Below are 24,736 nucleotides of genomic sequence, written 5' to 3'. Positions count from 1 at the left end.
AGACTCACATCATGGATGAGCAAATCTGCAGCAACTGTAATGCTGTGTGATCACGTCAACGTGGACCAAAATCTTTGAGGAATTTTTTCCAACAACTTGTTGAATCTGTGCCACAGAGAATTGAGACACCTAATAAAGTGACGAGTGATAGAAAATTAGGAAAACCGAAATAGATGCCCCTTTAAACCTGCCTTGCTTTCATCCACCTTGCAAATCGAGCGGATTTCTTTGCGAGCTCACTCCAAGAAGAGTCTATCATGTTATCATTGATCAATCTCACATCCCTGTTCTCTGTTCACCGTTTCGGTGGGGGGAGGGGAGGAGGAGTTGGCTGTCTGGTTGGGGTCTGGGATGCAGGGCCTCCCTGCTGCTGCAAGACCGGGGGTGTTGTGCTTGTCTCCACCCCAGAGCAAAGGGCAACATCTCCTGGGTCTTGGGGCAGATTGCCCCTCTGGGGGTGATAGTACCTGGACCTGGAGGGTGTGAGTGTGTGTACAGCAAAAAAAAAAGAGAATATCATGTAAAATAATAATAATATATAATGTAGATCAGTCAGCATTTGACATCAGCTGAGTATACACTTTAATTTTTAAAGTTCCTGCTGTGAAAGAGCCATGAGACTGAAATCTAGAACACTAAGGGGTAAAAATACAACCCCAAAAAATGTATAACAAAGAAAACAAGAGACAATATTATCTAAAATGATCAGGCAACTTTCTGGTCTGAAGCAGGAGAGGGTTGTTTCTCTAACAAAAATATGTGCAGTACTTTTTAGATCTATGCAATCTGTGTCATCACTGTGCACAAGAGGAGATCATGAGGTTTTCAACCACAGTGATGTCACATGGATGTGACTCACAGACCTGTGGGTCATATGCGCAATAGGCAGGTGAGTGTTTCAGGATGTATGAGTGGCAGCTTTGGAGGCACAGTTTGTTTACCAAATGTGTTCATGACAAAATATTAAACTTTTTTTTAATATAAATTGTGAATAAAATAACCCAGTAAATTCCCAGAGTTACACAAAGTTATCCTAAAACCAGCATTTAGCAACAATTTGCGTAAATGATAAAACTCCTGGTTATTTGCTTCTTTCGTCTGTTATGGTGTAATGAGTCGTAAACCCCGAGTAATTAGAGGAAACTTAGTAGGCACTGTGTTCACCATTAAATACGCAGTAACTTATGCTTACATACAATAATCCAACATGCTGCAGAAATGTGAATAAACGTGTTTGGTTCAGGGTTTATCACCGGGAGCGAAAGCTCCAGCACAATGAAATGTCGCATGTTTTTCGGTTTCTCCTCCCTAACCACAAACTGCTGGGCCTCGGTCATATGACAAGGACAGATCCCTCCTCAGTGCCCTGCCCCGCGTCTTTATGCGCAGCGGCTGATAAAAAATAAAATAGTTCCACGTAAAAGAAAAGAAAAAGACAGAAAGGCAACATTGATTCGTAAGCTCTTCGTATACTGTTTATTTCAAGATTATTATTATTTTCTTCTTGAATACGCGTCGATTATCATCACACAGTCGACGTTAATGGGGTTTAAAACAAGGTGAGGTACGCCCCTGCGAACTACCCATTTCCTCTACGTCATGTTGTTATTGTATCCCTCCGCTGCAGTCGCACTAGGAAAACAGCTGTGGCGAGGCTAAGGCTAGCTAGCATCGTTTGTGTTTGTGTGTCCGCGATTCGAGTCAGTTCTTAAGCAACCCGTACCACCGCGGAGTGACCGACTTGTTGTCTGTCATCTCTTTTAAAGATGAAGTTTCAGTACAAAGAAGAGCATCCCTTTGAGAAGAGGCGGTCCGAAGGCGAGAAAATAAGAAAGAAGTATCCGGACAGGGTGCCAGTAAGTAGCTAACGTTAGCACCTTGACAGCTAGCTAGGTTGCCTTGCTGTTATACTGCTGTCAGGCTAATTTCGTTATGCTCACTGTTTTATTTTTATTACTAATTTAATCTTAAAATCTAAATGTGATATTGTAGAGAGATTTTACCCACACAATATATTGCTTAGTTTGTTTACTGCCACGTTGTAACCGCCACACATGGTAGCTAACAACGGCAGAGGTTAAGTAGGAATTTCGGCCGCTGTGAGCAGGCCAGCAGGTGATCTCCGTGTTATTCTTCCGTGAATCATCATTGGTGGCCAAATAATGGTGGTTATGACTGTGACGGTGGTTACGGTGAAGACATGCAGGTGTGCACAGACTCTTTTAGTGGTCTGTAGCTGGATGTTGAAACGCAGTAGAGCGCCTTAAAATAGATGCTGTCAACAAAACGGGGTTGTTTACGTCGCCCAGCTCCTTGCAGATAAATCATAAAGGCTTTCCCCAGTTAGTCTGGCCTATCGAGGCCGTCTGTGTCACAACTATCAGCTGATTTAATGTGGGGATTTCGGGTTTTTCCTGTAAAGTATGACGAAATACACTTTCCTTTCAATCATGATCACTTTTAAGCTTTCGTTTTACAGTCCTTCAATCGTAGTTTACCGTAAACTTGTTCTGTTGCTACAACAAACAATTAACTATCGTAGTCAATTAACCACTGCTTATTTTCTCTATTAATTGAATACTTATTTGGTCACTAAATGGTGAAAACAGTCCATTATAACTTCCCAAAGACCCAGAGAACATTCACAGATGTCGTGTTTTGTATGATCATTTGAATTAAAACTATCATTCACCATCATAAAATGGTACTGACAAAAAATGCACATCAGGTGCTAATTCATTTAAAAAAAAAAAAAAGGGGGGGGGGACGCTGATTAATTGTGCAGTCAGTGTTTACCGTGTGGGCAAGTGATATTTTACCGGTCCTATTTTTAGACTGGAGAGAGACTTAAAAAGGTTTAGTAGGGAAGGCGTTCAAAAATTAAACCGCACGTCTGATAGCCGGGGTGTAAATATACCAGGTTCTTTCTAACACTGAAATACTTTTGTGAAATATAATCTGTGTTATATTAAACACTTCGTCTGGGTTTGATGTGCCTGGCCTCGCTTGACTGACAGTTTGGTACACTCTCAGATCCCTTTTCTGAGACAATGAAGCGAACACCATATTGCAGCCTTTGTAATAAAAACATGTTGTACACCTGTTTTTTTTTGTTTTGTTTTTTTTTCTTTTTTCTTTCTTTTTTTTTTTCTAACCTTTAGGTAATTGTGGAGAAAGCACCCAAAGCCAGAATAGGAGATCTGGACAAGAAGAAGTACCTTGTCCCCTCTGACCTGACGGGTAAACATTGCCTTGGAGTATAAAAAGTTGTTGACTTCTATTTTAGAGTTGTAATGTCACATGTTAAATTTCTACTATTACATATTCTCTCTTTCATCAGTGGGTCAGTTTTACTTCCTCATCCGGAAAAGAATCCACTTGCGAGCTGAGGATGCGCTCTTCTTCTTTGTAAACAACGTCATTCCACCCACCTCAGCTACCATGGGATTGTTGTACCAGGCAAGAGTCCTGTTAAGCTTCCTGCTCACTCACATGCTCTCACATTATGGCTTAACCAGCATGTTGCCTTTGGTTGTTCCTCCTTAGCCTCTCCCTACATTATTGATATTGCGCTAACATGTTTTTTTTCTTTTTTCCCCTCCCATCAGGAGCATCATGAAGAGGACTTTTTCCTCTACATTGCCTACAGTGATGAGAGTGTGTATGGGGACAGCCAAAGGGAAATCTGATCCCACTTCAACCACTACCCACCTTTCTGAGACCTCCACATCCATTCATTCATTTAAATATTAAATCCAGCTCAGCAGCCTACAGTTCCCAGAGTGAATATGTCAAATGCACTTTCACCACCCATGCATTACCCCTCTCGCATCCAGTTCTGTCTTTATTACTCTGCAGTCTGAATTGTATTTGTCTCCCGCTTTTCTTTTCAACAGTAACTAAGTGGTCTCATGGCCAGTTCAATTTCTAGTGTCAAAACCGATCGTACTTTACTTAAAAACAATGAGAGAGATTAATGAAATAATACTAGAAATAGGCCTTTACTATAGCTACTCCAGGTTTAAGGGAGAAAGGATTTAAATTGGGCGTTATTTAGAATGAACGCAAATGTTTTTTGGGGGGTTTTTTTTGTTCAGTTTTGTTAGCTTGAGCTTAGGCTGAGAAATGAAAGGGAAAGAACTCTTTCACTAGGAAAAAACAAACTAAAGTGACAAAATTTATTTAAAAGCATGTCAAGGAGAATTTAGCTTGCTACTCTGCATTGGACCTTTGCAAGGAGTATAATAGAATTCAGACTAAATAATCATCCTCTGCTTTCAGTGGTAAGACTATTATGTTGACTGCTAATGATTATTGTTGTTATTGTTGTTAATTTTTAGATGGCTTACTTTCTAAGGATTGTGTAAAGCTGAGTGCAATTTTTTTTCTTCTATTTTTTAAGTTTTTTTTTTTTTTTTTTTTTTTTTTTTGTAAGAAGAAAAATTACAATTGAACTCTGTATACAGCTGCGTAACTGGCTTTTTCTCTCTATTCATGACCATACATAATAAAATGTGATGGAAAAACTACCTGCTGTTTGTCTTTTTTGTCCCTTTGCTACAGGGTAACAAGTAATTACACTTTTATTTTTTTAATTTTTTTAGCCATGTGAGTTGTGGCTTTCAATGTAATGAAACATTACACTGGTTAATTTGATGCTGTGCGCTTCAAGGGAGTTACAGTTTGCACAACATACAAAAACATGAACCTGTGATTTAGTTCATTTTTCTTCTGGTTGCGTGGGTTGCTTTATCATATCAGCTTCTGTTGCTGCACTGATAATCTGACTTGCAAAGTCATGCATGTCCACGTGTATGTTTATAATTTTTGATATATGCAAGAAAGACATTTGACTCCAACATCTATTTTTTTCCTCCACCTGCTTTCTTTAAGTGTTACAAAAGTAGACTGGCATACAAAAAATAAACGTTGGGAAGGAAGCTCTGATGTGGCTTAGTTGGTAGGATAGGTTTTCTACTAATCAGAGAGTTGGTAGTTTGATCCCTGGCTTCTCTAGCCTACAAGTCAAAGTATGTTTAGCCAAGATACTAAATCCCAACTTGACCTCAGTGCATTTATGAAAAGAAAAGTGTTTGGATGAATGAGACTTGCAGTTATAAAGTACTTTGACTGATCTAATAGTTAAATAGTTCTGTGTAAGTAGCAAATAACAAAATAGGTAGTATGTAATGAAAGTATTAAAACATATTTCAGACTGGGGAAAAATAAAGCGGAACATGTAATTTACTGTTGTAAGTAATGAGGAAATTACTCATGTTTTGCCAATGAAATCAAATTGGTTAGCCCACATTCGGCACAAGGAGGCTTTGGTGTTTCCTAAATCTTTCCCTTGATAGGAAATCAAATATTTGAACTATAAAACTGTATAAGCATCAAGAAATAAAAACACGACATACACAAAACTGCTTGGAAGTTTCATTTTGCTGACGTCGACGTGAGAGTCGCCGCATTGCACTTCCAAACTACAACTCCCAAAGTGCACTTCGAAGCGTGACCGCCTTCTTTGAACCGGAAATGCAACAGCATCACCGGTCTGGAAATCGCTCCGTCTGTTTATGTTTTGTGGGAGACGTTTTGATTTTTATCTGTTTTAACCGCTCGAGTGCTATCAAGCTAAAAAACCGCCAGACGGTTAGATTCTTATTAAAAGACTCACAACGAAATAAAAGTAAGCCTTTTACAGTTTTATCAGCACTGAATTCAAAGTAGACCATGTAGGATAAAATACGTAACTCAGTAAAGTGCTCTGCAGCTAGCCTCGCTAGCTAGCGTTTTCCCCCGGTTAAGTTTAAATATGTTATTTTTGTTAGGGGTTTACACATGTAAGCTACATCACTTGTTATATTAAATTACTATGTTTTCTGTTGGTGCATTTTACTCTAAATATCGTCATGTATTGGGAGGTACAGCTATCTGTGCTAACTTAGGCCGATATCGGCTAGCTAGCGAGGCCTGTGGTTGTTACACTTGTTTGAGTGAGCGTAGATGCACACTTTGATGTAGTTTAATGAACTCTAAATATTTCCTCTGACCTTGTCGATTCATTACTGACATTTTGACCCACACCAGCTGGCCCCTCCACTGCCTGTCACAATGCCCGCCCTGCTTGAGAGACCCAAGCTGTCCAACGCGATGGCCAGAGCTCTCCACAAACACATAATGAGGGAAAGAGAGCGCAAGAGACAAGGTGCTTTCTCATTTTGTGTGTGTGTATGTGTGTATGCGCTTTAAAAAGTATTTTAGCCCTAGTGTGTCACATCTGACACCTTTAAGGATCCTTGTAGAAATAAGCAAGCACTGTTAAGACGCTGAGCTGTGTTTGGATAGGTAATACTCCTGGTCACAATTAAATATCAGCCAACCAGAGTATGAATTGTTTTTAGCATTTAGTCAATAAAACAAATTAACATTTCATGTTCATTCTTTGTAATTCTGTAAAATTTGACTAAGATCTGCCTGCCTCATTTAGATTCAAGTCCTATGTTTATGCATATATTCTTCGAATAATCTATCCATCCATGATTGTGATTTTTTTGTGTAATAATACACTCACCTGCTGGTTTGTTAGGCACAAATTTATAATCATCCAGTGCATTTACCATATCGACATGGTCAAGACGACCCACTGAAGTTCAAATTGAGCATCAGAATGAGGAAAAAATGTGATTTAAATGACTTTGCTAAAACAATTTTACAACCAAGGTGCCACTGAATGGACAACACGTCAAACCATGAAGCAGATGGGTTAAAGCAGCACAGGGCACTGCTCCTATCAGCTAAGAACAGGAAACTGAAGCTACAGTTTGCACAGGCTCACCAACATTTTGCAACAGAAGACTGACAAACCCCCCCCAGACATTTGCTGATCTGACGAGTGTCAGTTTCTACTGCAATATTCAGATGGTAGGCTCACCTTTAGGTGTAAACGGCATAAGAGTATGATTCCATCCTACTTTGTATCAATGGTGCAATAATATGGTGATTTTTCTCTTTGCACACGGTGGACCTCTTAGTACAAAATCAGAGTCGTCAGCCTGAGTATTGATTGATTGATTCTTTATTTTGAACATGTTGAAAAAGTATAAAAAAAAAAATAGAATTAAAAGAGACAAATGAACAAAGCAAACAAAAGGAAAACGAGCAACCACAACTCCAAATAACGTCCATGTTCAAAAAGGAGCAGGAAGAAGCATAAGCTTATTTAATCCCACCCCTTTTCCACTCTCTAGTATCAATAGACTACAGAAATACCTCCTTGTAATTACATTATATGTTATGTGTAATTTTTTTTTTTATTTTTATTTTTTATAAATATATACACATATATGTTTCTATCTATCCATACCTACGTATATACACACATACGCACATATACACATTTTCAATAACCCCATTAACACCTGAAGGATACACAACCTACAATTTTATATATATATATATATATATATATATACACACATACATACATACACATATATACATATATACATATATACATATACACATATATACATATACATATACATATACCCATACCAACAAACCCGTGCATGTGCACACACATGAAAATATTAGACAAGAACACCCTATCAAATCTCTACCTTTTCCCTGTACCCTGTAAAAACCATATCCTTAAACCGCTTTTTAAACTGCGCCATGCTTGGACATTGCTTCATATCTTTACTTAGTCTGTTCCACAGCTTCACTCCACACACAGAGATGCAAAAACTTTTTAATGTTGTACGGATACGAGGATGTTTTAAATTTAATTCCCCCCTCAAATTGTATCCCCGTTCCCTTTTAGAAAACACTTTTAGAATATTGTCAGGAAGCAGGTTATTTATTGCTTTATATATAATTTGTGCTGTGAGAAAATGAACCAGATCTGTGAATTTTAGAATTTTTGATTTTAAGAATAGTGGATTTGTATGATCTCTGTAACCAGTTTTATGGATTATCCTTATGGCCCTTTTTTGTAATATAAAGATTGATGATAGCGAACATTTGTAAGTATTGCCCCAAACCTCTGCACAGTAATTCAAATACGGTGCAATCAGGGAACAATAGAGAATGTGGAGTGTTTGTGGTCCAGAATGTGTTTTACTTTACTCAAGATTGAGACACTTCTTGAAATTTTGTTATGTATATGATTTATATGAGACTTCCAGTTTAATTTATCATCTATAATCACACCAAGAAACTTATGTTCAAGTACTCTTTCAATTTCCCCACCATCTACATGAATCTGCACTTGTGCATTTCTAAGGGAATTCCCAAATAAGATAATTTTAGTTTTACTTAGATTTAGCGATAGTTTGTTCCTGTTAAACCATTTTTTAATTTTGCACATTTCTGAAGTAATTGTATCCAGCAGCTCCTTTAGATTCCCCCCAGAACAAAAAATATTTGTGTCATCTGCAAATAATACTAATTTTAATATATCAGATGCCTTACAAATATCATTTATATAAATAATAAATAATTTTGGACCCAGTACAGAGCCTTGTGGAACACCACAAGCAATGTCCAAGCATGATGAGGAATGGACACCCAGCTTCACAAATTGTTTCCGGTCACTTAAATAATTTTTCACCCATTGCAGTACAACCCCCCTAATCCCATACCGTTCCAGTTTATTAATTAATATGTCATGGTTGATTGTGTCGAATGCTTTCTTGAGATCCAGAAATACTCCAGCTGCATACTGTTTCTGATCTATAGCATTCGTAATCTCCTCAATTGATTCGATTAATGCCAGAGATGTTGATCTTTTTGATCTGAATCCATATTGACTGTCAGAGAGTAATTTATATTTATCTAAGAATTTGTCTAATCGTTTATTAAACAGGTTTTGTAGGATTTTGGAGAATTGTGGTAGTAAAGAAACAGGCCTGTAATTTGTGAAGTGGCGTCTATCCCCGGTTTTATACAGCGGCACAACTTTAGCTATTTTCATTTTGTTTGGCACTTTTCCCGTCTGAAATGATAAGTTGCAAATATATGTTAGAGGTCCTACAATTCCTTCAATGACCTTCTTGACGATTTTCATGTCAATATCATTACAATCAGTACATGTTTTATATTTACACATGTGTACAATGTCAATTATTTCTTTTTCCTCCACTGATGTGAGGAACATTGAGTTAGGGTTCCTATCAATCAGGTTTTCACTACATTCTACTGATGGCAGTGACTCAGGAATTTGTTCTGCCAGTTTTGGTCCAATATTTACAAAATAATGATTAAAGCTGTTGACCTTATCAGCAGTGTTTTCCATAATATTGCCATTATCGATAAAGTATTGTGGATAACTTTGTTGTCCATAATTATTTTTAATGATACCGTTTAAAACATCCCATATTCCTTTCATATTATGTTTATTGTTGTTCAATATTTTACTATAATACTCCTTTCTACATACACGTATAATATTGGTCAACTTATTTTTGTATTTTTTATATATATTTTCAGCTTCTTTTGTTCTTTGTTGTAGGTATTCCCTATAGAGTGTATTTTTCTTTTTACATGCATTTTGTAAACCCTTAGTGAGCCATGGTCTATCTGAATATTTGTGCTTTCTGTTGTATTTTATTGTTGGACAGTTTTTATCGTACAACTCCATGAATATTCTTAAAAATATGCCATATGCAATATCAATATCAGCTTCTTTGTACACCTTGTCCCAGTCCTGATTTAATAGATCGTTCTTAAATGCAGTCATAGTTTCTTCTGTCCTTACACGTCTGTATCTCAGTTGTTCTTCATGCTGATTTTTCTTATAATTAGTGTCATAAACTGCAAAAACTGGTAGGTGATCACTGATGTCATTAATTAATATTCCGCTCACAATGTTGTTTTCCATATTGTTAGTGAAAATATTGTCAAGTAAGGTGGCACAATGTGGTGTAATTCTGCTAGGCCTGGTTATTTTAGGATGTAAACTCAAACTGTACATAGTGTTTAGGAATTCGTTGGTCATTTTATGCTTTTTTGGATTCAACAGGTCAATATTAAAATCACCACAGATAAACATAACTTTTTGATTTGTTTTAGAGAATATTTCCTCTATGAAGTCATTAAATACTTGAATACTAGAGCCAGGTGTTCTATATATACAGCTAATTATTACATTTTTTTCTTTTTCCTTATAAATTTCAATTGTTATACATTCTAGTAAATTATCAATTACAGTTGTCATACTTTCTACCACCTTGTAGTTTAGGTTTTTATCCACATACACAGCTACTCCCCCTCCACTCTTGTTCCTTCTATTTACAAAATTCACTTCATATCCCTCCAGTCCAAAGTCCATTCCTTTCTCCGCATTGATCCATGTTTCAGAAATGGCAATAATTCCAAATGGATTTGTCAACTCATTTAGATATTCCTTTATATTGTTGAAGTTGGCATACAGACTTCTGCTATTAAAATGGATTATTGATAATTTATTTTCCGTGTTGATGGTGTGCTTAAACTGTTCATCAGTGAAGTAGCAGCAGTTACAGCTGATGTTGTAGAAGAAATTATTTTCCGGGTCTATATCCTTTTCTAAGTCTAGAACATTATGGTCTGTGTATCGAAATGTTCTCAGTTCCAGATTATCATAAAGAGAATTCCAATGAGTTATGTTGATATTGTTGCCGGATGCAGATGAAGTTCTTTTGGACTGTGCCATGTGTTGTGTTGTGTGTCACGTCACATGTGTATTCATACCTCCAGAGTAAGTTGACCTCAGTATTTGTCCAGCTCTTCCATATTTCTGATGACCAACACTTTGGCTTGTTCCGGTGTTCCATTGAGTTTAATGAATACTTTGCAGTTGGTGGTCCATGTATTTTGAATTTTTCCCTGTTTCTTCAAGTAACGTGCTTTCCTGGCAATGTCCGCATTTCTTTTTATCAGATGTTCGTTCATGAAGACATCGGATCCTTTCAGTTTCCTTCCTTGTTTTAACAGTGCTGTTTTCTGTTTTCTGTTTGCAAATCTCACAATGATGGCTGGTTTGTCACTGTCATTTTTTCGGGGTAGAGGGTGGCAAGCCTCAATGTTGTTATAATCCACTTCCACACCTTTGGACCGTAGAAAGGTAACCACTTGATGCTCCGTGGAGTTGACATCTTCCTCTCCTGGCCCTCCTACATTGTCAGTGGCGACCGCCCGGGCGTATGACCGGGGTTTGATGCGAAGCCCCGTGATGATAACATCGTTCATCCGGGTGTACTGCTCCAAATCCGCCACTCTGTTCTCCAGGTACGCCAGCCGCCGATCCTTCTCGGCGTTCTGGATGCGGAGAGCCTTAACTTCCTCGACCAGGTCCAGGATGGCTTTCTGCTGCAGTTTGACAGTAGAAATCTCCTCTGTCATAAACTCCAGCGACTTCTTAATATCGTCTCCTTCCTCGGCTGACAGAACTTTTTTCGGGCCCATGCTGAGAGACGCTCTTGTAGCTTTGCCGTGACGACCGGCTAGCTACTTCCCAGAATCCTTTGCGGTGGGAGAAGTGTAAGGTCATTCATATTCTCAGCAAACTGTTCTTCTCTTTTCCTGAGGGCTTATCAGTTCTCCTTTAGTTTCACTTTGATCTTGAGCGAGGAAACTGAAGCGATTTTCTTGTATTGTTCATGAACATGTGTGTTTGCATGTCTCAAACCTCAAATCAAATTGAAACTGATTTCTTGAACATGACAGTGAGTTCACTGTAGTTAAACTACATCCACAGTCACCAGATCTTAATTTAATAGAGCACCTTGGGATGCGGTGGAACAAGAGATTCACATCATGAATGTGCAGCAGGTGTGTGATGTGCCATGTTAACATGGACCATTTCTGAGGAACGTTTACAGCACATCGTTGAATATGTCCAGTGAAGAATTAAGACAGTTTTAAAAGAATAAAGGGGTTCAACCCTATAATAGCAAAATGTACCCAAAAAATTGCCTGCTGAGTGTATATGTTATAGCTGTCTGCCTGCAACCTATTCTTTGGTCATAGATCTAAAAGGCAATCAAAAAAAAGTAGCTACACTATACTCACCTTAATAAATAAACTTTTTTCAGAGGAGGAAGAGGTGGACAAAATGATGGAGCAGAAGATGAAGGAAGAGGAAGAGAGGAAGAGGACAAAAGAGATAGAGGAGAGGATGTCCTTGGAGGAAACGAAAGAACAGGTTTGAAATGTGACATTTCAGCTAGTCTGTGCTCCCAGCTTTATACAAAACAAAGTCTGTGTGTTCTTACACCATGATTTCCTCAAATAAACATCAGGTGATGAAGATGGGGGAAAAACTTCAGGGACTACAAGAAGAGAAACATCAGCTCTTTTTACAGCTCAAGAAAGTTCTCCACGAAGAGGAGAAAAGACGAAGAAAAGAGCAGAGGTATATATATATATATATATACTTCACTTAGTTTGTTGTTTTGTCAAAGGATTGTTAATTGTCGGTTAAGCTTTTTGGTCTCCCTCTTTAGTGATATTACAACTTTGACATCAGCGAGCTACCAGCAGAGTCTGCCCATGCACCCAGGACAGCACCTCCTCGGCATTCAAGGTGAGAAAAGTTCCAGGTTCTGTGCGTTGCCAGAGTCGTCATTGTTTTTCATATAGTGACATTCTCCTTTTCTCTCCTTCAGGCAATCCAGTCAGCCACAGCAGACCTGGCCCACTGCTCGGAGAAAGGAGCAAACAGCTGTTCCCAGCTGCTGTCCTCCCTGTGAGTAAAAGGAGTGTTCCAGTTAAAGAATTTATAAAATATAATACAATCTATATAATATGCTTCTTACAGTGTTTACATGTGCACGTCGTCCTCTTTTAGGCACGTCATTATCAGACGCCTGGCTTCAGCTCAGGCTCCGCAGAGCACGGCCAGTTCAGCGGAGGTCAGGGGGTCCATGAGCCCTACGGAGTGGCTCAGGCTCAGCATCCTTCCAGCTACGCCCCTGGACCCTCAGTGCCAGTCAGTTTCGCAAGCAGCTCTCAGATCAGAGGTAAGATGAGATAAGATTTCTTTGCTGTCAGTGTGTACAGTGGTACAGTAAACATTTGGATAATGTGTCACAGTGACATGACTTACATATTTTATCATATACACGATAAAAAAAACTGTATAAGACAGGAAGAAACAGGAAACGAGGGAGTTAAATAACATGCAGTGCCATAGGGCACCAGGTCAAAAATGATTACAAAAAAATAATAATAAACACAGATGGATTGATGGATGGTGATGTGCATCACAGTACACAAACACAAACATGCGTTATACACTAGTTGTAATTGTGTAAGAGGTCATTTTGTCCTTTAATGTTCAAACAATGTTCTCTAGTGGCACAGTGAACACACAAAGAAATGAACTATCAGCATCATGTGTGCGATTCCTCCGTCTTTACTTGGATTTCAGGAGTTGACATAGAAATCAATCTGAGCCGGTTGTAGGCTGCTGTGTCAGGCTGGGCTTCTTGAAATATAGTTGGGCAGTCGAGACGGAGGGCATAGCCTCTATTCAAAGGCTAAGGAAGGCATTCTAGTAGTTTTAAGGCGATATCCTTATCAGAGTCTTGACAGTAATAAGCGTGATACACATAAATATAGCTCAAGTTAAACTAATATATGTAATTGTTTGAGTCCATATATGGTTCAGAGAACATTATGTGTGTGAGTGTGTGACCTCAGGTAAGCAGTGGATCATGTATGTGTGTGTCTGTGTGTGGTCTGAGTGATCAAGCTTCATTCTGGGCCTGCGTCAGAGCCCTGTGGATGTTTGAATTTGAAAAGAAAGGGACGACTGTCCAACCAATCAGAAGTTAGAAACAGTGCTGGTATTTTAATATGTGTTCATTGGCGTAAAGAGAAATGCTTTTGATGAGCAAGATGCATGTTTTAGTAGGCTGAGCCCATCTCAGCCCACAGGTGCCGCCAGTCTTTGCTGATTTTCATTGACATAGACGTGTACATCGTGTTTATACAAATCAACTATGAAATCATTTCTCGCACAGTTTGAAAATCTCCTCTCAAACAGTCTAAGCGCAAAACTGACAGTCCAGCCGACAGCTTTCGTTTGATCAAAGCGCCCTGATTTCAGCCGAAAAATAAAATCCCCCACTGAGTGCGAAGTCATTTTTCTTTAAGCTTGTATTTTTCAAGTGTGGATGCACCGTGGAGTTGGCGGCATGCTATTTAGATGCTGCCGTGGCGTCAGTAATGTCAGAAACCCGCTGATTGATCATTAAAACAATCAGATCACAGTGAGATGTATTGATTGTAATGACTTTGCCTTTTTCCCCACAGGCGCATCTGCATTTCAAGCAATGCAGTACCTCCCTCACCAGCAGGCTGGTTACCCTGTTCACTTCACCTCCCAGCAAGGTGGGTTTCACTGCTGTAAATTATACCTATGTCTAATTCCACGATCTACATAAAATTCAGAGGAGTTGTAAAGTAACCTGACCATCTTCTGCAGGATACATCCCTGGAGCAGGAATACCCCTGCAGAAGCAGCTGGAACATGCTAACCAACAGTCGGGCTTTACTGACGCAGTAAGACCGTTTCAGCTTTAGATGCTGCGAAGCAGAAACAGCAGATGTTGCTGGAATATTAGACAAACACAAAAATAAACTCTGTGATATGTGATCATCTAAATAATAGACGTTATCCATTAGCTGACCACAGTTTTCCTTCCGTCATGTCAGAGTGGTTTGAGGCCCATGCACCCCCCAGCCATGCATCCTTCCACCCCAGGTCTGCTGCCCACATCATCGATGGCGGTCCAGATCCCTACTGCAAAGGTGAACCCTCAAAACACACACACCATTTGTTTTTAATTCTGTGTTATGTGGTCAAGTAACTTGTATATTGCTTGTAATTCTTGTAAATATATTCAATATAAGTAAAGTCTGAGCTGCTACAGTGTGTTTATGTTCATTAATGTTCTGCTTCTTGTCTGTCTTGTGATCATGGTTCCTCTTTCCTTCCCCAGGCTCCGTTTCAGAGCTCTCCCCAGAGCGCTCCCCGTCATAGCTTCCTGCCCCACAGCCAAAGCGGGCAGAGGTTTTACCACCACGGCAAGTAGATGATCAAACTCACCGGTGCTCAGATTTCAGAAGTCCACTCAAGATTCTGCCGATCCTGTTGGCGCTTAAATAGCTTTCTTTTTTTTCTTTTTTTGTAAGTAGGTTGGATTATGCCTTATGATCTGTTTTATTCCTTGTATAGTTGTTTTTTTTTTTTTTAGCTTTGTTTTAATGTTGTTAATAAGCTACTAAGCAGCTCTTCAACATATGTGCTCTGAGCTTCAGACTCATATTTTACTTCAATTAATGTTGTTATTTTACTTGCACTGTGAAGCCATCATCGAGGTGCTTATGTGCGTTTAACTGTTAGTAACACTGATAAAAGCCAGACTACGCGGTCCAGAGCCGGTCCTTCATATCCACAGTGACACCAGGGGCGTGTCCAGTGTGTCTGGAGTTCCTTTGCTCACTATCGAGTAGCAGGAAGTGGAAGAGAACGTGTACAGTATTTGGATTTAATTGATGTTTCTGATTTGTCTCTCTCTCACACACACAAACACACACATTGATGAACACTACTACAGATTAACTGAAAGATTGTTTCAATGTGTTACCAGAAAGTAAGAGAGCCATTTTCTGCCTCAAGTTTTTCCCATCATCCCTCACAGCTTCAATCAGGTTTAGGTCTGGTTTAAATTTTTTAAGCTTTTGCTTAAATGTTGTTAAATAAACAATAAGCAACAGCCAGCAGTTTGTGTCGTCTTTATTTGTTTTGGCCAAGAAGACATTCTGCACAGTTTGGACTGGCTGCATGAACACAAAGTAAGGACACCAAACCGCCACGACTCGTCCGCCTCCGAATCACTGCTCACAGTTTGAGAGTACGACAAATAATACTCCAAACAGTGAAGCGAAACGTTTTGGCCAGCGGACTTTAAAAAAGAAAAAAGAATTTCTCCTTGAAGAGGATTGGTTTCTTGTCTCTCTTTGACACGTCTCTTTAAACTTTTAGACAAAAACACGCTGAACCTTGGTGTGCCATGTCGGTAAAAACCCAAACTAATGATGATATGACGGCAGGAGGGGGCGGGGCTTGTAGGGGCCCAGTGCTGAAATGGTGACATACAGAAATACAAAATCGAGGCATGTATTTACTCCTGTATGGTACACGCTCAGCAAGCCTCAACAGAACAATGCAGGTGTGGAGTTGAAGCCCTTTATAAATTGGGGACAAATAATAATAGTCGTGACTTTAACAGCTTGTAAGTAGCTACTCAATCATACACCACCTCCATCTTTTGTGAGACCTACCACTACGCCTGGACACGTGTATGTACATGGAGTATGTTTTTTTTTTTTTAACTGTTTGACATTTCCAATGATTTATTAACTAATTGAACCTGAAGCAGGGACAGACAACTGAGAGGGAGAGAGTATGAAAAACAAAGAGGGAGAATAACTGACGAGGCAATATCCCCTCCTTTCCCCAGGTCCAGTGCATCTCGATTACCCCTGAAACAGAATTGGAAGAAGGGAGGGAGGAATGAGAAGAAAGGAAAGGAGAAGTCAGGAAGGAAGATGCTTAAGAAAAATAAATATATATATATCTGTCCTTAGAGATGTACTTTAATGAGATGGTTTAACTGGCCTCTGCAGAGGAAACATTGCACAGATAACAGTGACTTTATTCTACAGCCCACAGTGTGGAGGCGAATTACAGGAAAGAAAGTGCATAAACAGGTTACAATTACAACAGGGCTGCGAGCTGCTTCTTAAAGAAACACAGGAAGTAACAGGCTGTAAAATAAAGTGTAACCCACAGGAAAAAAGATAAACACTGATCAAATATTACAATATTAACTTTCAGCTTTTCATTTATATTTATACATAAGAATGATACACATGCTCTTAATAGTGTTACTGTGAAACACAAGTTTGACAAACTTGTGTATGTTTTCCTCGGGTTTGTGGTGTTTTCTAGCCATCTAGATGGTTCTGGCATGAGTTGCCCAGTCCTGGCTGTAGAGATAACCTGAATGTGATGATCATAGTGCCAAAATAATGTATTTATATAACCAAGAAGTAAAGTATCTGAACAGAAATTATGACCTGGCTGTGAGTAAAAAAAAAGTCCGCAAGCCTCGACGTGAGCAGTTTAATGTAGGGACTATTTTCTTTCTGAGGTTTCCATTTGAATCCTGCGACCCACGAAGCATGCTGTGTTTGCAGTCAAACCTGATCACGGTGTGACGACAACATGCTGATGTTTCCACGAAGAATGGAGTTCCCTTATTTCAAAGCAAGAATGCAGATCATATTACTGCGGTGAAGCTTAGTGTCTGCTTTGTTTTTTGCTACAAGGTGGCCGTGTAGACACCGCTACACAAAGTCTACCCACGCACACAGATAATTATTATTCATTTTATTTTAATATCAACACTTTTATATCAGTTACATTTCTCTACAAGTACATTCTGTCTTGTTTATTGGTGAACTTCGCTTGGCTGGACTGTTAAAACTGATACCGATACTTGGTGTTTTAAAAATCCGATATTTCAATATATCGACCAATTTTTTTTTTTTTTATTTCACACACACGAAACATGTTGTGGTGTTTGTAGCTTTTAGTTTATCAATGTTTTTCTTTTTTTAAAGTTTATTGACTTGTTTACGCTTTGCCCAACTCTGCTCGAATCAGCTGCTTGTACTATGCTGCATCCCAAACATTGAGTGTTTGCGAGTTCCACAGTGCCCTCTGCTGGACAAACTTTGCAGCATCAACATTCGCAACATGGTTGTAGAGTGTTTCTCCCATCTCTGTTTTACTTTTACTGATAGCAATATAACTAATAATGGCTGATAAAATACCAGCATATCACCATAATATCAATAAATCAGTCAGCCTGTAGTTGCGAGCACCGCTTTTGTGCTGTCCCAGTGTTAGCATTAAAAACCCTGTGATGTAATTGCCTCATTGTTTTATCTGTTAGCTCAGCAGGAAAATAAATCAACCACTGAGTGAGAAATCAGGAGTTCAATTTGTCCTCAGTGTGTCAAAATGTTGACAAGGAAAGAAAGAATGGAGATAGCTTATTAGCCAATTATTAATAACTGCATCAACACAAGAAGAAACCTGCCAGTCATGCATTGCTTTATAGATTTTACAAGCTGTAGTTGCCTAGGTAACATAAGGTATTTATTACCAGGATATATGTCAACCAACAGTATCCTGTAGCTCAACAGCTTGCTATGACAAGCTAGCAGTGGGCAACTTCTGACAGCTAAGCCAGGAGGATCTGTGTTTACAAGGGGCCATTAGTTCGAGCCTCTCGCCTCAGGTACAGCCACATGTCCTTCTGCACAGCACGGTTGTAGTTCGAGAGAAACAAAATAGTTCCTACACGAAACTGCTCACAGCAAGGTAATACGATTTTTCTGTTCTTTTTTTTTTTCTTTCCATCAATGGTGTGTGTTAGGGGACGTAACACAGTGTCATGGATGGGGCATTTAGTTCCACTGTACGATATTTCCAAAACCGGCCAACTCATGCTTAAACAGTCTAGATTCATAAACAGCACTACCGATGGAAACACATATTTGATTTGGGGGTGAACTGTTTCTTTAAAGGGTTAGGCAAATCCACCAGGTCACCCTGCTGTGCAACCACCACCTTATACAGTATTAAATTTGAAAAAAATTTGCAGAATTTGTAACATTTTGTCATCTGACATCACTAATATATCCAGTCCAAACAAGTATATACACAAAAACACGCATTCATATTTAAAAACATGGATATTTCCAGTATAGTGCATATTCGTAATTGTAAATAATTGTAAATAAGGTCATATTTATTTATTTTCAATAATAGCAAAGGCCAAATCTGTACAGCAAACCTCAGCCTCGGGTCTTGATGTCCAGAGTTGCCTTCCCCTTGCTCCACTCATGTACAACATCTGTGCGTGACTTCACACACACATTGCACTAGCATGGCACATGCTGGTGGTGCGTGGTGTAATGACCGAACTCACACACATACATAATTTTACATGAGACACACTCACAAGCGCAGACACACACACACACTTGTCTTCAGGCAGGCTGGGGTCAGGGCGGCGGTTGCGGGAGGAGTTAAGAGAACAGCTGCGTGCTGCCACAGCCGCAGCTCTGCATTTACCTGCATGGGCTTATTTCCCCAAGGCTTTGATGCCAATCGCAGCTTCTTCATCCATTGCATTTAGAACGGTGATCTGAAAGAGCAGAAGTTCTTATGTAAAGTGCGATCATTTAAATTCGCAACGAGGCAGCCGTGGAAGCTGTCCGGTATCAGGCGCGGGAGAAAAAGGCAACAGTGCTCACCAGGATCTCCTCTCCGGCTTCATGCTTGCTCTCTATCTCCTTTCCCAGGTCTCCCTCTGGGATCTTCAGGTCCTCTCTCACCTCTCCACTGTCCTGGAGCAGGGACAGGTAGCCATCCTGGATCCCGATCAGCTGATAGAGGACAACAACAAAAAAAACAGTGAAAAAAAGAGACAGAAGACTCTAAATGAATTAGGATCTTTAATCACAGCGAGACTTTATCATCTTCATCTTTCTGTTCCTTAATTAATTAACTGTAGTTTTGTTGTTAGTTTGTAAGCTTGAGTGTACTGCTGCACACAACATGGTTTAATCCAGCATATCTGATCAACAGCGGCAGCACTCGATACTCTCTCTGCTCTCTGCACAAATATGATGTAACCTAGTTTCCATCGGTACGCGATGGGTTTGAGGTAAAAAAAAAAGAAGGTTTAAGTCTACATTTGAGGAATCATTAGAACATGACAAATGTTTATTTTTCTTTTACATTATCTATAATTTTCCTCTTCCTTGACTCTATAGAGAAACACCTGACTCTGATATATGCTCTCCTGTATTCATCTTCACCTGGTGCTGAGCATGGCTGCTGGATACTGAATATCTAAAATTACAACTCAAATGTCTTTTTGACCACCGATAAAATAACACAGAACAAATAAATGAACTAAACAAACCACAGCTAGTCAGGGTGCGAGTAAAAGCTGATTGACTGCCCATCCTGAGCACTGGGAGAGACTGAGCCGAAACTGTAAAGCTGCTGCTGCAGAACCACAACAACATCCTGAAAGATGCTAAATAGCTCCATAGTGCATACAAGACATTAGTCAGTGCATTGTGCAAGAAAGTTTTCACAGGACTATGTAGCCCAGCGGTGCAATCGTCACTGCACTCTTACTACTTCCATAAGGAATTAAGAGGGTAACAAGCATCAGATGCTGATAATGAAATGCACTTGATTAACTGATCGTCAGCAAGTTTGAGAGCTTCTATAAAAGCAGACGTTTTCACAATTTGCAGATTTAGAGCATTTAGGTGTGTGGTAACACAAAACCACAGCCGTCTCAGGAGTGCACATCCTGGGAAATTTAGCCAATAGTCAGCACTAAAGTCAAACGTGAGGACATCCGTCTGACAGCTACAGCTAACCTGGGTCATACAGCACAACAACGATCCTCAGCATTTAAATCTACAACAGAATGAGTGAAAAAGAAAATAACTTAGGTCAAAGTTCACATCAAAACTTGACTGAAATACTGGAGGCTCACAAATCTGAAAGAACTGAAGGAATGTTTTATAGAAGAGAAAATTCCTCTGCAGTGATGTGAAAGACTAATAAAATCGTACAGACGAGCTGTTTCTACAAGCTATTGAATCACAGGGTGCACTTCAGGGAGTACTGGGAAAACTTCCTGTGTTGCAGGTGGATACCCAGATTAAACACGGCCAAAGTTTAAGTAAGGAGGTCAATATAAGGACAAGTAATCCATGTGAGCCACTGGATCACATGCTTTTCAAACCTTCTGTTTGCGAGTCACAGCCAATCAGAAAAGAAGATTTTTTAAATGAGAGAGGCACTAAAACGACACCGTAGGAGGGTATAAGATGAAAAGGGATTAATGTAAACTCTCAGGAATGCAAAGCTACTACAGCAGAATCCAAGAATTAAAATGTTTTTGTGGAAATGAGCTTAACGGGTTTTAATTTTTGGAGGATTTCAAAGTCACCTATTCTAAACTGGGTCTTTCCCCCAGTCCACACTTTGGCTTGTCACAGCAGGTAAAGCAAAAGTGTTACTGTAAACATTATTGATGGCCTGGTTCTATTTTTAGACACCGGGAGGTCACGACTGTATCAGTGAAACCCTGAAACTGAAACAACTACAGCAAATTCTGCCTCTTCTCTCTTCGATACATCCATGCGGCGCCTTCTTGCTTTCAAATGCGCGGCTGCGTAACAAAGCCGCAGGGTTCTGTTTTCCTTCCGTGCGCTCATGAAAGATTAACAGGATATTAAAAGACGTCATTAACGGCAGCATCTCCTCTTTCCTTCTCCGCGTCCACGTCTTGCAAATCTTCCCTCCTCCTTTTCTCGGGAAGCAATTGCTACCTAACTGCCGACTGTCCTCGAGCAGAAAATCTTGTGCTTATTAAACAGCGACACGCATATTTGTGGTTATTGCTGTGCTGTCAAAGGCGGGGACGTTGATTTTCTGGTGATGACAAATAACGCATTCCTAATGATCAAATCAAAGCTTTCACAGAGGCGAGGAGAAGGAAAGGCTCGATTTCTAATGTCACACGAACGTTAACTCAGCGTGACAGAGACGTCTTATCAAAGACGTCGCTTTGAGCGACTTCATTGTGGGAGCTGCAGAATTACTCCTACCAGCATGGGAGCCGCAGCATCTGTGTCTCACCTGGTAATCCATTCTCTTGATGTTGGGGACGTCCATGTTGTGAGTGGAGGGACAAATATCTTCATACTTCTTACCAGAGAATATGTCGATGCCAACCAAGTGCACCTGCGCACAAAAACACACACAGGATGAACAATCTCCTTTCTAATGGGCGTGCAAAGAGAGCACTTCAGCTACCTGCTATCCTCTAAAAGGCATGATTTGCTAGAAATAATATTTCCAAGTTTAGTACATGTAATTTTCCAAGTACTTGAAGAGTTGAAAGCTACAACCCTGATGAGGCACAATGTTTTTGAACAGGCTGAAAGCGTCAGTTCATATGCATTAATATTAGTGACCGTGACCTCGCAGTGCTAATTCACCGACTCTCGTCGCTAATTCTCCCTCAGCTGAAGCTCCAATGAAACTTCTTTCAGAACTGCGTTTATACTGTGTCCAGATTGGAGAAGACCTTTTTTTATTACAGTCATTATTCTTATTTTGCGGATAGATGTGTCCCGGCATGAAGATCCCCTGTGTAATTCTGTACATCAGGAATTTACCGACCTTGGCGTGGCCGTGCTTGCCAGTCTTGGAGGTGGACATCTCAACAATCTTGCAGGGTCGGCCTTTCAGGACAACAAAGCCGTTTTTGCGCAGGGCAGAACACTGCATGGGGTAGGTGGAGGATGCCCCAGCATCACCAGTCTGGAAATCCAGCTCTGCATCTGCCATGCCTGCTGCAGAGGCCAAAGAAAGGAGAGTAAGGAGGTGTGTGTACTTAGCATTTCAGCTAAAACTGAATCCAGTTTTAATCTTTACCAGCTTAACCGGTCCTACCAACACTAACAGCTAGAAGCGGGCGGACTGGTCCAAGTATCGGTGCTGGTATCGGTGTCAGATCGATACAAGGATGACAGGATCAATAGTTTGTTTCTGTCTGTAGTGTTTGTGTGAATTGTGGTTTTTTTTGTTTGTTTGTGTGTTTGTTTTTTGGAGTGTGTGTGGTGGGGTATACTTCAAACATGATTATGAATAATGCCTGAATCTTTTTGTGCTGACTGTCATGTCTATTTTATTTGAGCCTATAGCGCATTTAAACAACGGAAGTTGACCCAAAGTGCAAAATGCGTACCCGAATAAAGAAATACTGATCATTTACGCACAATTTCTTACGTTTAACTCACGAATCCGAACATTTTAACTTTGGGAAATCTTTTTGTGCGTACAAATGTCTAAAACTACTCCTCTCGCATTTGAAATCCATAAGTAAATCAAAGAGGCGTCTCCGTAGGGTGACTTACTAAACCCGCTTGTTGTGAAGCAAAATAAAAAATGTTTCGGTAAGTCACACCCCGGGTGGTAAAAGTCTGTGTGCTCACTCCGCAGTGTACTGCGGCCTAGAGCTCACAGGACGTGCCACGGCCCGTCGGCTGCAACGTCGCTGTACCCCCCGTATTCATGCGCACTGGCGGCTGCACTCTGGCCGAGGCCCTCCAGATGAAGGCGGACAGCCCGCATTTTATGACCCTTAAACCCTCCGCACCATTAAGGAAAGCTTCTGCATCACAGTGGCGCCGGGAGCCCACACGCCCACAGACGTGGAAATTTGACTGAATGTTGTGCCTGTACCTCACAGTAATGACTAAGCTAATACCATGGCTACAGCAGCAGTCCGAGGAGATGATGCCTGCGAGTTTTTCGCAAAGTTTGTGCGCTGACTGTGAGAGTTCACAGAGGCGGTGGCAGAGTCTGCTCTCATTGACAATTTCAGCAGTGCCTTTTTTTAGGATTTGAAGAGCAAAATAAATTATAATGATAATGGCGAAACGGCTATGTTTCGCTCTCCCCCCCCTCCAAACAAGAAACAGGGAGGAAAGCGTCAGTGTAACCAGACTGTAGCAGGATGTGATGGGTTAGCGGAGGGTGTGCTGGAGCTCTGGGTAATTAGGCTGCTGCTGGCAGCCTGAGGTTGGGGTTAAAGGGACTATAACAGGGCTTCGGACGGACATGTGCACAGGATAACTGAACTGCTCAGGCGCAAACACGCCCCGTCTATAGGATGTTTTGATTAGGAACTCACCCTAGTTATAATGGGTCTCCTCTCCTGTGTCACTTGTCAGCCTTTCTCCCCTTATTCCTCCTCCTCCTCCTCTTTTGCCTCTCAGTGTCCGTGCTAACCGGTCGTCTGGCCCGGAGCCTGTTTCCTCCTTGGTGGCTCGTTTGCGATGTCCCCAAATGTCTCTCTTTTTTCCCTCCAAACAAACAAACAAACAAAAAGCTATTCGCTACCTCCTTTATTCCGCTTTCATTCCGGGTCTTTTAGCACACCTGTCCTGTCCCAGAGAGCAGTTTACCTCGTAAAGAGGTACACCGCCGCTAAACTCAGCCGCCTGGCCCAAAAGAATCAGAGCCCTAAACCCCGCTATGTATGTGCTGGCTGTACCCTGCACTCCACCTTCTCCGTCTCTTCCCTCATCCAGCTCCCCACCACTGTCAGGGCATGGGGAAAAAAGAAGTCTAAACTGCCCGCTTCCCTTTGGAACTATCAAAATAAAATCCCCATCCATGTTATTGCGTCTTTATTGCGCAGTTGTAACCGCTTTTCCAGGGTTTAAAAAATAAAATACAGCCTGAAGTTTTTTTTTTATGTGATTCTAATGTTTGCAGATGGAGAGAGGGCAAAGGGAGGGCTCGTTATCCAGTAACGTTAGCTAGCACTGGTTAATTAGTTACATGCAGTTAGAATAGAGTGTATACTGCAGTGTAGCTACAGTGTAGCACATTCAATGCAATGTCTACAGTATTTATGGCAATACAATGACATTTCACATCACTGCATGAGCAAGCCTTCTTGATAGGAAAAATATATAATAATAATAATAATAACAATAATAATAATAATAATAATAATAATAATAATAATAATAATAATAATAATAATAATAATAAATAAGA

General features: G+C 40.2%; 3 protein-coding genes across 4 annotated transcripts; 2 read left to right on the top strand and 1 right to left on the bottom strand.

Moving 5' to 3' along the window:
* The first annotated feature begins 1,610 nt into the window (after window positions 1-1,610).
* LOC146580287 (gamma-aminobutyric acid receptor-associated protein) lies at window positions 1,611-4,529 on the top strand. Its single transcript, XM_085266940.1, has 4 exons — window positions 1,611-1,856; window positions 3,162-3,240; window positions 3,341-3,459; window positions 3,609-4,529. The coding sequence occupies exons 1-4, from the start codon at window positions 1,767-1,769 to the stop codon at window positions 3,687-3,689; spliced, it is 369 nt and encodes a 122-aa protein (XP_085123066.1). The 5' UTR covers window positions 1,611-1,766; the 3' UTR covers window positions 3,690-4,529.
* Window positions 4,530-5,539: 1,010 nt separating this feature from the next.
* gps2 (G protein pathway suppressor 2) lies at window positions 5,540-15,767 on the top strand. The gene is made up of 11 exons (XM_085266932.1): window positions 5,540-5,689; window positions 6,091-6,208; window positions 12,078-12,187; window positions 12,285-12,397; window positions 12,489-12,568; window positions 12,651-12,730; window positions 12,833-13,004; window positions 14,302-14,379; window positions 14,474-14,550; window positions 14,704-14,799; window positions 14,991-15,767. Exons 2-11 carry the CDS (start codon window positions 6,115-6,117, stop codon window positions 15,081-15,083), a joined length of 993 nt encoding a protein of 330 aa, XP_085123058.1. The 5' UTR covers window positions 5,540-5,689; window positions 6,091-6,114; the 3' UTR covers window positions 15,084-15,767.
* Window positions 15,768-15,772: 5 nt separating this feature from the next.
* LOC146580285 (eukaryotic translation initiation factor 5A-1) lies at window positions 15,773-24,309 on the bottom strand. Of its 2 annotated transcripts, none has more exons than XM_085266938.1 (6): window positions 23,862-24,309; window positions 22,346-22,515; window positions 21,800-21,904; window positions 19,384-19,515; window positions 19,202-19,274; window positions 15,773-16,536 (listed from the first exon to the last, which is right to left on the bottom strand). In XM_085266938.1, exons 2-5 carry the CDS (start codon window positions 22,511-22,513, stop codon window positions 19,212-19,214), a joined length of 468 nt encoding a protein of 155 aa, XP_085123064.1. In that variant the 5' UTR covers window positions 22,514-22,515; window positions 23,862-24,309; the 3' UTR covers window positions 15,773-16,536; window positions 19,202-19,211. The 2 variants fall into 2 exon arrangements, with proteins under 2 accessions (XP_085123064.1, XP_085123063.1); XM_085266937.1 differs by having other exon boundaries at window positions 22,346-22,518; window positions 23,862-24,304.
* Window positions 24,310-24,736: the final 427 nt, after the last annotated feature.

This window comes from Mchenga conophoros, linkage group LG3 (assembly GCF_057382185.1).
Source record: "Mchenga conophoros isolate Kocher_MC1m ecotype Shallow Benthic linkage group LG3, M_conophoros_male_GT1.1, whole genome shotgun sequence".
Lineage (NCBI taxonomy): Eukaryota > Metazoa > Chordata > Actinopteri > Cichliformes > Cichlidae > Mchenga > Mchenga conophoros.
The sequence above is the reverse complement of the archived record's forward strand: the minus strand, read 5'-3'. Positions and strand labels throughout refer to the sequence as shown.

Excerpts from the sequence above, each read along its gene's own strand:
- LOC146580287 (XM_085266940.1), top strand. The coding sequence starts at position 1,767 with ATGAAGTTTCAGTACAAAGAAGAGCATCCCTTTGAGAAGAGGCGGTCC. Across the intron at positions 3,241-3,340 it reads TGTCCCCTCTGACCTGACGG|TGGGTCAGTTTTACTTCCTC; the intron begins GTAAACATTGCC and ends CTCTTTCATCAG. Across the intron at positions 3,460-3,608 it reads CCATGGGATTGTTGTACCAG|GAGCATCATGAAGAGGACTT; the intron begins GCAAGAGTCCTG and ends CCCTCCCATCAG.
- gps2 (XM_085266932.1), top strand. The coding sequence starts at position 6,115 with ATGCCCGCCCTGCTTGAGAGACCCAAGCTGTCCAACGCGATGGCCAGA. Across the intron at positions 13,005-14,301 it reads AAGCAGCTCTCAGATCAGAG|GCGCATCTGCATTTCAAGCA; the intron begins GTAAGATGAGAT and ends TTTTCCCCACAG. Across the intron at positions 14,800-14,990 it reads TCCAGATCCCTACTGCAAAG|GCTCCGTTTCAGAGCTCTCC; the intron begins GTGAACCCTCAA and ends TTCCTTCCCCAG.
- LOC146580285 (XM_085266938.1), bottom strand. The coding sequence starts at position 22,513 with ATGGCAGATGCAGAGCTGGATTTCCAGACTGGTGATGCTGGGGCATCC. Across the intron at positions 21,905-22,345 it reads GCAAGCACGGCCACGCCAAG|GTGCACTTGGTTGGCATCGA; the intron begins GTCGGTAAATTC and ends TTTTGTGCGCAG. Across the intron at positions 19,516-21,799 it reads TCAAGAGAATGGATTACCAG|CTGATCGGGATCCAGGATGG; the intron begins GTGAGACACAGA and ends GTCCTCTATCAG.